At 33.0% G+C, this 13232-nt stretch overlaps 2 protein-coding genes across 2 annotated transcripts; both read right to left on the bottom strand.

The window, feature by feature from the left end:
- Window positions 1-1076: 1076 nt before the first annotated feature.
- On the bottom strand, window positions 1077-1961 carry LOTGIDRAFT_119959 (hypothetical protein; the record flags this gene model as incomplete). Its single annotated transcript, XM_009058037.1, has 1 exon — window positions 1077-1961. The coding sequence occupies one exon, from the start codon at window positions 1959-1961 to the stop codon at window positions 1077-1079; it is 885 nt and encodes a 294-aa protein (XP_009056285.1).
- A 1761-nt stretch (window positions 1962-3722) lies between these two features.
- Window positions 3723-4604, bottom strand: LOTGIDRAFT_119962 (hypothetical protein; the record flags this gene model as incomplete). The annotated part of the gene is made up of 1 exon (XM_009058036.1): window positions 3723-4604. The coding sequence occupies one exon, from the start codon at window positions 4602-4604 to the stop codon at window positions 3723-3725; it is 882 nt and encodes a 293-aa protein (XP_009056284.1).
- Window positions 4605-13232: the final 8628 nt, after the last annotated feature.

The following is a 13232-nucleotide window of genomic DNA, read 5'->3' as shown; positions in this document are numbered from 1 at the left end:
CATTTTGAAACACTTTTTATTACACAGATCTATGTAACATTAAAACATGTATTAGAATCGCTACACATTTTGAAACATTTTTTTTATTACACAGATCTATGTAACATTAAAACATGTATTAGAATCGCTACACATTTTGAAACATTGTTTATTAAACAGATCTATACTACACTAAAACATGTATTAGAATCTCTACACATTTTGAAACATTTTTTTATTACACAGATCTATGCTACACTAAAACATGTATTAGAATCTCTACACATTTTGAAACATTTTTTATTACACAGATCTATGTAACATTAAAACATGTATTAGAATCGCTACACATTTTGAAACATTTTTTTATTACACAGATCTATGTAACATTAAAACATGTATTAGAATCTCTACACATTTTGGAACATTTTTTTATTACACAGATCTATGTAACATTAAAACATGTATTAGAATCTCTACACATTTTGAAACATTTTTTATTACACAGATCTATGTAACATTAAAACATGTATTAGAATCTCTACACATTTTGGAACATTTTTTTATTACACAGATCTATGTTACACTAAAACATGTATTAGAACCGCTACACATTTTGGAACATTTTTTTATTACACAGATCTATGTTACACTAAAACATGTATTAGAATCGCTGCACATTTTGAAACATTTTTTATTAAACAGATCTATGTTACACTAAAACATGTATTAGAATCGCTACACATTTTGAAACATTTTTTATTACACAGATCTATGTAACATTAAAACATGTATTAGAATCGCTGCACATTTTGAAACATTTTTTATTAAACAGATCTATGTTACACTAAAACATGTATTAGAATCGCTACACATTTTGAAACATTTTTTATTACAAAGATCTATGTAACATTAAAACATGTATTAGAATCGCTACACATTTTGAAACATTTTTTATTACACAGATCTATGTAACATTAAAACATGTATTAGAATCGCTGCACATTTTGAAACATTTTTTATTACAAAGATCTATGTTACACTAAAACATGTATTAGAATCTGTACACATTTTGAAACACATTTTATTACACAGATCTATGTAACATTAAAACATGTATTTGAATCGCTGCACATTTTGAAACATTTTTCAAATACCCCCCACAATTGAATAATTTCATCACTTGTATGTCTATGACAAGATATACTATTCAGTAGCGTGCTACAAGGATTCAAACCACATTTTTGTGTATGGAATCTGTCGTCATCACGTATTGGTAATGATAGCCTTGCTCTTAATATACCTGTAATATACACATCCTCCAAGCGTATCAATCTCGTTTTCAAAGACATTTTAAATAAAGACTTTGTAAATATGCCAGGAATGACATAACATGTGCCTGATGTAAAATCTGGGAAGTAGGATAACGGATATGTTGACGGATCAATATACCACTTTTCAGTTTTGTTTACAATTGGTCTTTCGTTAACTAATTTGTGACCTATAATACTCACTCCATCATCCGAATTTTTTAAAGAATCTAATAATAACGGTACATTTATAAACATATCTGAATCAACCTTTAAAATATACTGAGCATTTTGACAAAAAAAAGCCGAATAATGTAAAATAGATTCTGATTTTAAAGTTAGATTACCATAAGAATCTATAAAATCTTTCTGTATAATATCATGATGATTTTCACTTTCTTCTTCAATTTTTTTGTCGAATATTTCTGATTCCAATTTCCCAAGCATAAACGCTAGACGAATATTAGATTTGCTGGAAGCGAAAGATCCCCACGTTTCTCTGATGGTTTGTCTGATGATGAAATCACTAGGAGTTGATAGAACCACCATCAGAAGGAAAACTTCACCATTACATAATCTTGACTCATTATGAATGTATATATAGTTATGTTCTCTGGAGTCTGTAAAACACTCGCTATTTGCAAATGGATGAAAACCACATTGAAATGACATAAAACGAAGATAAATATTATTTAAAATGATAAATGTGAACATTACTAATAACATTAGCACTAGAATCCATTTTACTTTCTTCCAACGATGAATTTTCTGTATATAAATTATTACTGACATACTGAAATATATAAAACACAATTACTTATATTAATATTATACTATAGTTACTTAGTTTTGAAGTTTCATATTTTTCAATTTCGAACTGAAGAATTTTGCCTTTTTTGAGGGAAAATAAATGCCTTAGCCTATATCATTGTCAGTTAGGGAACTGACGTTTCTATTGTTATTTTATGTAATACCATGATAAAACTTGATAGGACCTAAAACATTTCAAAATTTAATTTTCATTCTCTCGAATTCATTCATGTACATGTACCTAAATAAAGAACATTAAATGCTTGTATTATTTGAAAACTAACACTTTTTTACCACTTATAATTCTCAGAGCTTTACATCGATAGCAATGGCAGACTAGATTAACTAAACTATAGGCTACATGACTGCTGCCACAATTTATTTTCCTTAAATAAATTTCAGTTTGACTTAAGGCAGAGCTGTTACCCCACGTAAAAAAAAAACATTACTACAATTTTCCCAAAAGGCCTCTATCAATATGGCATTTAAAGGGATAGATGCGCCACTTTTGGGGGTTGGTTTGAGTCTTGAATTTATGTAAATGGTCTCCATGTACGAAATTTGCATGGAATTAGTGAGTCAAATTCCTAGTTTGAAGTATTTTTTAAGGAATTATGCGATTTTCTTAGGCTCAACTTTTTAACTTGACAAGACAAACAATTCATCTTAATTTTTCAGCGAGTTTAATGAATAATTGGTTGACTCGCATCATGTATGATACACGCATCACCGTTTGGTTTCGGTATGGCCTAGCAAACTAATTATTGTAGGTTAATCAAAAACTGGCACATAATTGACATCTCAAAATTGAACAAATATTTGTAGTTCGACAGTAAAAAATTGCTTTGTAGCGTAATGTTCTGTAGGCAGGAGCCGTTCCAAAGCATGGTTAAGCCGCGAATAGACGATGCAGGCCTACTGTATCCGGTAATATGATGTATTGTGCTGGATTATCGATACAGTAGTTAAGTTAACATATGAGGTATGGGTCCGGACACTATGCGGACACGATTTCCTTTTACTATTTTCTACTGTATCGATATTTCCGCACCGCATACCGCACCGGACACCGTACATCGTCTATTCGCACCCTAATTCAAACAATACGGTAGTTAAAACGGATAAAAACTCCTCCAGCACTGTTGATTTGAGCAGTCCATTGTTGAAAATTTTGAGGACTGTGACCATCAAGCTCTGAATGTTGAAAAGATAAACAGAATGCTCAAATGTTTTCAAGTTTTCTTATCATTTTAAACACTCATACCAAGTTTCATCAAAATTGGATGGCATTGTGCAGTCTAGCATATAATTTTTGGAAAATAATTATGATTTTTGTTCTTCTTATAGACAGGCTAGACAGAAACATCTACCTCTATTCCAATCTATGAGAGCTATTTTGAGAGTTGTCAGCTGGTCTACTCCAGCCGATGACTGTCAAAATATCTATCAGAGGCTGGAAAAGAGGCAGATGTTTCGGACTAATTCTACTAGTAACAAGATTTACTTGAGCCATCGTTAAGGTTGCCTGCACAGTTGCAGATATATAGACCTAGTATGAATAACTTTAAATAATCATTAATTGAAGGCAATTTTTGATTTTAGAAATTCTTTTATTACACAGATCTATGTAACATTAAAACATGTATTAGAATCGCTGCACATTTTGAAACATTTTTCAAATACCCCCCACAATTGAATAATTTCATTACTTGAATGTCTATGACAAGATATACCGTTCAGAATGTTACAAGAATCAAAATAACACTTTCTCAGTTGAAACTTGGTATTATGACGTATTGGAAATGATAGCCTTGCTCTTAATATACCTGTAATATACACATCCTCCAAGCGTATCAATCTGGTTTTCAGAGACATTTTAAATAAAGACTTTGTGAATGTTCCAGGAATAACATAACATGGACCTGAGGTATAATCCGGGAAGTAGGATAACGGATATGTTGACGGATCAATATACCACTTGTTAGTTTTGTCTACAGTTGGTCTTATTTGATCTAATTTGTGACCTATAATACTCACTCCATCATCCGAATTTTTTAAAGAATCTAATAATAACGGTACATTTATAAACATATCTGAATCAACCTTTAAAATATACTGAGCATTTTGACAATAAAAAGCCGAATAATGTAAAACAGATTCTGATTTTAAAGTTAGATTACCATAAGAATCTATAAAATCTTTCTGTATAATATCATGATGAATCTCACTTTCTTCTTCAATTTTTTTGTCAAATATTTCTGATTCCAATTTCCCAAGCATAAAAGCTAGACGAATATTAGATTTGCTGGAAGCGAAAGATCCCCACGTTTCTCTGATGGTTTGTCTGATGATGAAATCACTAGGAGTTGATAGAACCATCATCAGAAGGAAAACTTCACCATTACATAATCTTGACTCATAATGAATGTATATATAGTTATGTTTTCTGGAGTCTGTAAAACACTCGCTATTTGTAAATGGATAAAAACCACATTGGAATGACATAAAACGAAGTGCAGTGTCATTTAAAATGATATTTATGAAGATTACAAATAACATTAGCACTAGAATCCATTTTACTATCTTCCAGCGACAAAATTTCTGTGTATAAATTATTACTGACATACTGAAATATATAAAACACAATTACGTTCAGTATAACCACACAATGAATAAAAAGCCGGTAAAATTTTCAACCATTTTCACACCTCTTCAACAGTCTTATTAAGATTAGAGCAGACTTTCGTTCAGTATTTTTCTTCTTTTAATATAGCTACTTCAGTTAGGGTCCTACGACCGCCTTCTTCAATAATCGCCTGTTTGACGACACCGACAGCCAATCAAATTCTTGCCCTCTCCAACGCTTGGATTTTGTAACGCGAACAAACGGTGCATTCTGAGAAGCATAATAGCAATCGAGAGGGCAAGAATTTGATTGGCTTAAGTGACAATATTAAAAATAAAAGCTACTAAAAAAACGTAACGAAAGTCTGTTATGATTTTGATTAGACTGCTCTATTCAACTACATACTTGACACGACATGAAGCAACCAATATAATGACTGGACAATTATCATTTTATAATTAACTATTGACAAAACTCGACAATAATCCCTTAATGAAATTACAAGATTAATACAATAGATTGGATTTATCAAGTCAATAGAGAGCTAATTAGGTTGACATATGCCATCTGATAATCTATTCTTATCTACGTTAATCTAATCTTTATTTCTTTGAGCCAATGTGCTTATCAGACAATTACAAAATACATTATTTACATAATTATATATAATAAATAATTACTCAACTCAGAGTAACAACATGTTTTTTTTCTTATATTGATGACAACCCTAGTTTATATATGTATATATATACAAAACAAATATGTACAAAAACATACAAATACATACAAATTTATACATGTATACAATACATACACAATTACAATAATGTACTGTGGGAGAAAGAACAAATTGTTATGATGATTTAATTAAAAAAAAAATTAGTTAGGTTAAATGTACAGTTTCTTCTTTCATTAAATATTACCAAGTTTCATCAAAACCTGTCAAGAATTGGATCTTCTAGATCGTTTACAGGCTAAAACTTGAACGCGTTTTTAAGAACAAGGGCAATAACTCATACCAAATATTTTTCAATTGTTCTGATTTTCGATAGGGTTCATCCTTAGGTGAAACACTCACATCAAATTTCACCAAAATCCGCCAAGAATTGTGCTTTCAAGAGTGTTTACGTGCTAAAAATTGAACGCATTTTCAAGAACAAGGGCAATAACTCATACTTATTATGTTTCGATTTTTCTGATTTTCAATAGGGTCCATCTTGGGTGATAAACACTCAAACCAAGTTTCATAAAGATCCGTCAAGAATTGCCCCTTCTAGAGTGTTTACGAGCGTTTCAAGAACAAGGGCAATAACTCATATTAAATATTTTTCGATATTTCTGATTTGCAATAGGGTTCATCCTTGGGTCATTACAAACAACCATACCACGTTTCGTTGAAATCAGTCAAGAGTTGTGCCTTGTAGAGTGTTTACGAGCAATAGTGGACAGACGGACGGACGAAAATATACGCACCCCTCCCCATTTCATGTTGGCTTATAATAAAAACAAACCATGGTCCATAATATTCAAAATTCGTTACAAAAACAAAAAAGAGACTAGATACACTTTCACTTATAGAACATCTGCGGATAAAATTATCACATATAAACTGACAAAACGGCTAATTTGTTTGTTTGATACTTGGAGGCCGAATATGCTTAATTGTAATTATCTCCCTTGATGGAATTTGAAAGCGTCGTAACAGAAATTTCGATGAACACTGCCAGACTAGAGAGGTATAGGTTTAGGCGTCACATTCGTATCTACGGTGGCAATTGTCTTACAATAACCTCGTATACAGATGGAAGAAAATCTTCTTTAAATGTTAGTAGGAAGCAGTGGAAGTTATTTCCGCGTTACAAAATATAGTTCGTCAGATGTAAGTTATCGTCCTTGAAGGCTCCTCGTAGACAGAAGTCTGGGTGTCAGAGACTAGTCAGATGTCAACAATATGGAAGACGAAAGTAGTCCAATGGCCGCCGTAGATACGAATGTGGGCGTCAGAGACTATGTTTTCAGAGGAGTATATGTCAGAGTAATATTCTATAATATTATCCTTGCTTTGCCTTCTTTGTTTACTATTTCATTTATTTGCTGAATTTTTAATTTCGAAAAGTTTGTAGGCCTATATTATTAACGTCACTTCTGATATATTGACATTTTGATCTAATGATTATTCCAGGGTTAAATTTATGTTCTATAAAGTTAATAATTGATCTCTTTGGTTTAGTTTGACCTTCGTACTTGAAGCTATCCCTTTTCCATTAATATGCAATTTACCTGATGTTAAAGTGAGATTGAGATTTAAAAATCCCAATAAAAGCACTGGCCTAGGTCACAAAACAGAGATAACTTTTGATTATCATCATAAGATGTTTTTAAGTAACAACTAACTGTTAGTAAAATTCATATAAGAAAGAACTGATATACCAATCTTGTGCCACTGTTGATAGAGAGGAATTCACCAAAATTTGTATTCTAAATGCTTACGACCGTGGTCAGTTTTTGAGTAATTTCCACTCACTCCAATTGATATGGGGCGCCGAACACTGTTATTGAACGATAGAACGCTTGCTTTGTTTTGAACTGAATTCTACAGGTAAGCAATTCAAGAATTTCAGGATTTTGACTTTTGGATTTAAAAAATTTGAGTATTTTTTAACTTTGACAATTTAATTTCAATCAATCTGAAAATTTACAGGTAGATAGTCATTTTGATTGCGAAGTAAAATCAATTTTCATATTTTCGATATCACTTCCGGTTTTGACGTTATTCAATTTTAAACTGAAAATTCAACTTCCGGAATTTTGAAGATATTTGAAAAATTCTTTTTCCATGAAGCTAGAATTGCCCATATAAAAATATAATATTTAAAAAATCCGACCCGGAAGTAACAGGTCAACCGTAATATTGATATGACTAACTTTTGTAAAACGAGAAATTGGGCCTTAAGGGGTAATCGGATGTGTGTGATGTTGATGTCTATGTTATCTTCAATCGATTGCAAACACTTCTCAGGAACCCTATTTTTCAATTTTGATTTTGCTTTTCTTATATTTCCGGTCATATTTATCTAGTGAATGCAAAATGTTTTAAGGCCCAAAATTCGTGACCTAGACCTTTGGTGACCTTATGAAACGCACAAAACTTGTTACCCCTGACGAGATCTATCCGATGGTGTCTTCAGTTGTGCTGTGCAATGTAAACTTCCGGTATTACAGCCATTTGAAATAGCGATTTTTAATTTTAAAGAGCTGTGTCACGTGACCGTATTTACATATGACAAAATTTCTCATATATCTTTATTACGGGCTATCTCTTCTTTCCAATGGTATATAACACTAGATATTTTGATTAAAATTGCGCTTTTTATAATTTGAAAATTTTGATCTGACTTCTATAGTAACTGTGCGTAATTTGACCTTTACCGTAAAATCTCAAGCCTTTAACATTAAAGTATGAATATCTCATGATCTAATAACTTTAGACGCTTGAAATCTTTAACATAGCTTAGCATTGTACACATAATAACATGTGACAAAACTTTTGGGATGGGCGTGGCACATCCGGGCTAGATTCACATTTACATTATATATTTGTTATTTATTTACTCGCAAAGTATGTAATTGTCACCTATAACATTTTGCAGGTTAATAGGTAACTAGTGTGGCCAATATGTGGTAAAGGTAAATCTGTCTGGGCTTTTTACTTTAAAAAAAGGAACAGGTTTTATAATTTACTAGATTTGCATTTTTGACCTTTAACATGGATGACCTTGATCAAAGGTCATTGATCTATAATGTCAATTTATACTTTGATCTTTTATGTCTGACACCTACTTCCGGTTTTATAGGCTTCCAAAAACAGTTAATTTCAAAACTTTTAAGGCTCATATCTCGTAATCTTGACCGTTGGTGACTAGTGGTCTGACGAAAAGCCATAGCCCCTGATGAAATTTATCACATGGTGCCTTTGATTTTGTAGTACGATGTCTACATCCGTTTTTATATCGATTTGAATATTGCGAATAAGACTATAACACAAGCCGAGTGCTAGGAATATTCTTAAATGTTTGGAACATGGATTCCTATATTTCAATAATTCTAAATATGAAAGAGACAGATCCAATCCACACACAAAAAAATCAATTCTAAATTATTTTTTTTTAATTTTTAGAAAAAAATAATTAAAAAATGTACTAGAATTGTATCGTTGACCAGTGAAAGGTTTTAAAAGAAACATAAGGGGTATACATTGTTGTAATACAGTGTAAGTAGAAGGGAAGGGAAAGCTATGAAAAAGCTGAGTCGTATGAGGCAACCTACCATCGTGGTAACCTATTTTTCGTGGATTTCCGGAAATGTTTAATAATTTACATGAGCGACCTTGTGAGACCTCCGCATTAGCTTGTTTTGAAAAACATGGGTTGTCTGCACAATATCAGCTAGTAGAATGAATCCAGTAGTTTTAAGCAAGGTAAAATGTATTAATGTATACTTTGACAAATACAAAATGGCAGATTTCACTTATTACCAAACGTCACCATTTTTTATCGGCCGAATTTCCTTATAATCCCAAGCAGTAATCGGAATTCCAAGTGTCGTCTGTTAGAATGTAGTCCAACGAATGAAGTCACGTGATCAACTAGCGGATTCCGTGTCAGCAGAAAATTTCTATGGAACACAAAGTGGACAATATTCTTATTTCAGTGACCTTTAGCAATAAATCACGCTACGTATCTTATTTTGTAAGTCACTATTTTTTTTTAACACGAAAATAGGTGACGAATTCTGCCGCCGTTGCCGACTTGGTTGCTGATGAAATATTGGTCAAAGTGAAGGATTCATAAAGAAAATCGCAATAAACCAATTTTAATTATTTTGTAGAATATATCAGGAAACATCTAAGACATATTTGAGCTTTGACGAAATTCGGTGTTGAATCCTTATATCCACGAAAATAGGTTACACCACTATATAAATTCCCAAAATGCAACGCACTGCTTCAGTGCCATAACCTATCGGCTCTAGTTGTAATTTGGTCGACAAGTTCGTTCAATTTTTGTTCTTGGCATCCCTCTTCTACAAGTTGGATGCCTTTTACCACACAATAGTTATTAAATTGTTGAAGAATGCGGTGCATATTAGAGTTGAAAGTCATAAAGAAGCAATTCGGTTCTACATTCTGTAGGTATTTGATTGTAAATATAGAGCTACTACTTACATTTTTGGATATTATCCAGAATGTCAACTGATTTGATTCGTTCATCCGTCTCTTCAGCAACCCAGATAGCTACAGTATATTTGTTTTTTTGAAAGTGTTTTGACGTACCAATCCATTATCCGAAATGTTACATTTCTGGCATAGACAGGCATATTTAATCTGCAAAAACTATGGAAATTATCAATGATACAATTTTTTTTTCAGGTTTAGAGAATTAGCCGTTGAATGTAGAGGTTGCCGTATACTATCAGTGAATGTAGTTATAGAGTTAGCTAGGGGCTAGGTAGGTAGATGACAATTAAGTTAATGCCCGGGCTAGAACACTACCAGGCCTAAGTTGCCCCGGATTACATCTCACCGGATGTTCAGGACTACAACTCGTTACTAAGGTACACAATCAGCTGCTAATATCTGGAAAGTATTTTGCTATAATTTGAAAGAATTCCAATCCAGGTAATAAATATCGATGTAACCCTGGAGCTCAAGACAAACACGTCTTCATGCTTCTCGGTGACATGCTAGAACATGTCAACCACACCTTGATCGTTTTGACCTTCATAACTCGATTAGATTTGTTCCATAATTATTAACAATAATGTGTTTTTTGAACAAGGTTTAGGTACAAAATCATCTGATCTGACCCATATTCGTCTTCACAAAGTATATATTTAGCTCGGTCATCGATAATGAAATCTTGTTCAGGTCCAACCCTGGAATTCAGATCAGTGGCGGAGCCCCCCTCGCAGCCCCGAAAGCAAGTTTTTCGGGCAAAAATCTCACAACTATATTAGAAATTTTAGCATTGTTTGTAATTGCATCCAGTCACTTGCCAAATCAATAACTCCATTTTGTTCATTATAGTATTAGACAGAACTATATAGAGGTATATATATACAAAGCAAAATGTGGTAGGTCTAGTAGTAATTAAACAATTCACACGGATAAAATACAAAATAACCACCATTACTCTTAAAATGAATTCTCTTGAACGGATTAACTACCAATTTTCTAATGAACACTAATAATCCCGATAATCCATCCTTACCTCTATAATCTCTTACCAGAATGATTTGTATGCAGGTAAATCAGATTCACTTCTACACCAAGTGTATTACAGCATCATATTGATTGTGACAAATAATCAATGAACGATTTATTGACATGTCGTTTTAACTCATTTACATTAACAGAAAATAATGACAAATGCAGTTTTGCATATTTTCAAATATTTGTACTATGACTTTTGCCACGCCTCTATATCACATAGTTTATCTGTAACACTGTTATCATCACATGCAACAATACAGTTCTTATCGAAATTATCGCTTCTTTTAAATAAAAATGAAGTGAATACAGATATACGTCCTACTTTTCTGCACTACGTGGGCTAATGAAGACGGGCAAGATGCAGGATGCAATGAGAGAAATTTTGCCAGGACAGCGACATTAGTCTGCTCTTATTCGATTTCCAACTGTCGAGGGATCTTTAACGTGCACATCCGTACGAACGACTATAGACGCTTTTTCCATGTCAGCCTCTCTTACCCGCATCACGGACAGGTTGAACCCGGGTTGAAAAGGTATTATCTCGACCTATGTCGGGATTGAACCCTGGCTCTTTAGTTAAGCGAGCAAGCGTCTAACTCAGTTCTCCCCAGTTCTTTTGAATAAGCTTGCATTTTATTGACACTCTCTTCTCTGGTCTATTTTCTTTGATTTTCGTTAAAAATACACCTAATTTTCTCCTACAGTCTCAGCCTTTTTCACATACACTTTATTCACTACCTGATTTCCATTTCTCCTTTTCTTGTATGCGTCCAAGCAGAAAAGTAGGACGTAAAACTCCATTCCATTTCATTTTTGAAAGATCGAATATTTATGGTACATCCACAACAAAGAGTCTAAAAACTCTCTCAATGGGCAGGGACTCGTCAGTCTCGGCAATCATAATGCCCAGCTTTTCTAATAAAGATAGCTTGCTAGGCACGGTAATATACGCCCATTGACAGCTTTGATTTTGAATGAAAATATTTGACAGTACAGTAACAATCACCAGTATGAAATATTCAACCTTCAGTCATACACTTCTTTTGAACTCTTTAGGGTGGTACTGAATAATATTGAGTATGAGTTATTGCCCTTGTTCTTGAAAACGTGTTCTATTTTTAGCTCGTGAAAACTCTAGAAGGCAAATATTCAATCTTCAATCGTGGTACTGTTTAATCAAACCAAGTTTTATCAAAATCCGACAAGAATTGCGCCTTCTAGAGTGTTTACGAGCGTTTTCAAGAACAATGGCAATAACTCATGCTAAATATTTTTCGATTTTTACTAGGGTTTATTCTTGGGTAATAACAAACACTCAAGCCAAGTTTTGTTAAAATCCGTCAGGAATTGTGCCTTCTATAGTGTTTACAAGCTAAAAATTGAACGCGTTGTCAAGAACAAAGGCAAAAAATCATACTAAATATTTTTCGATTCTTCTGAATTTCAATAGGGTTCATCCTTGGGTGATTACGAACACTCACACCAAGTTTCGTCGAAATCCGTCAAGAAATGTACCTTATAGAGCGTTTACGAGCTAAAAATTGAATGCGTTTACAAGAACAAGGGCAATAACTTATACTAAATATTTTCGATGTTTCTGATTTTCAATAGGGTTCATCTTTGGGTGATTACGAACAGTTGTACCAAGTTTTGTAAAAATTCGTCAAGAATTGGGTCTTGTAGAGTGTTTACCAGCAATTGTGGACGGACGGGCTGACGGACATGGGTGACGCCAATATCCACCCCCCATTTCATGTGGGCGTATAAAAATGGAGAGCGTTTTTCATTTCGGTCAACCCAAATGTTTTAGTTCGGAATTCTCCTTCTTACAGTTGGTGTTTGTAGTTGCTGTTGATATTTAGATAGATAGATAGATAGATAGATATTAAGAAGTTGATTGCTCTTAGTTGGTATTTATCTTTCTTGTAGATTCAAAGTCAAGCTATACAAAATTCAAATACTCACAGCAAATATCCTACCTTATAGCTTCATTATGAATCACTTGCTCACTTATGATTGATATGCCTATACTTCCTCATATCAAAAGCTCTTAGCTGCTATACTAATGTTTTGCCAATAGGTTGTTTGGATTTCGGGTTTCGTTTAGCGGCGCGGATCGTTAATAGGCTATACTTGGTTTATTTATAGTTATACCATTAATCCTGCTTTTAGTACACAAGGTTCTTATTTTTCCGTCTTTTTTGTGTTTTTCTTTCTATTTTTTTTCAAATTTACC

The sequence above is a fragment of the Lottia gigantea genome, assembly GCF_000327385.1.
Source record: "Lottia gigantea unplaced genomic scaffold LOTGIsca_32, whole genome shotgun sequence".
NCBI lineage: Eukaryota > Metazoa > Mollusca > Gastropoda > Lottiidae > Lottia > Lottia gigantea.
The sequence above is the reverse complement of the archived record's forward strand: the minus strand, read 5'-3'. Positions and strand labels throughout refer to the sequence as shown.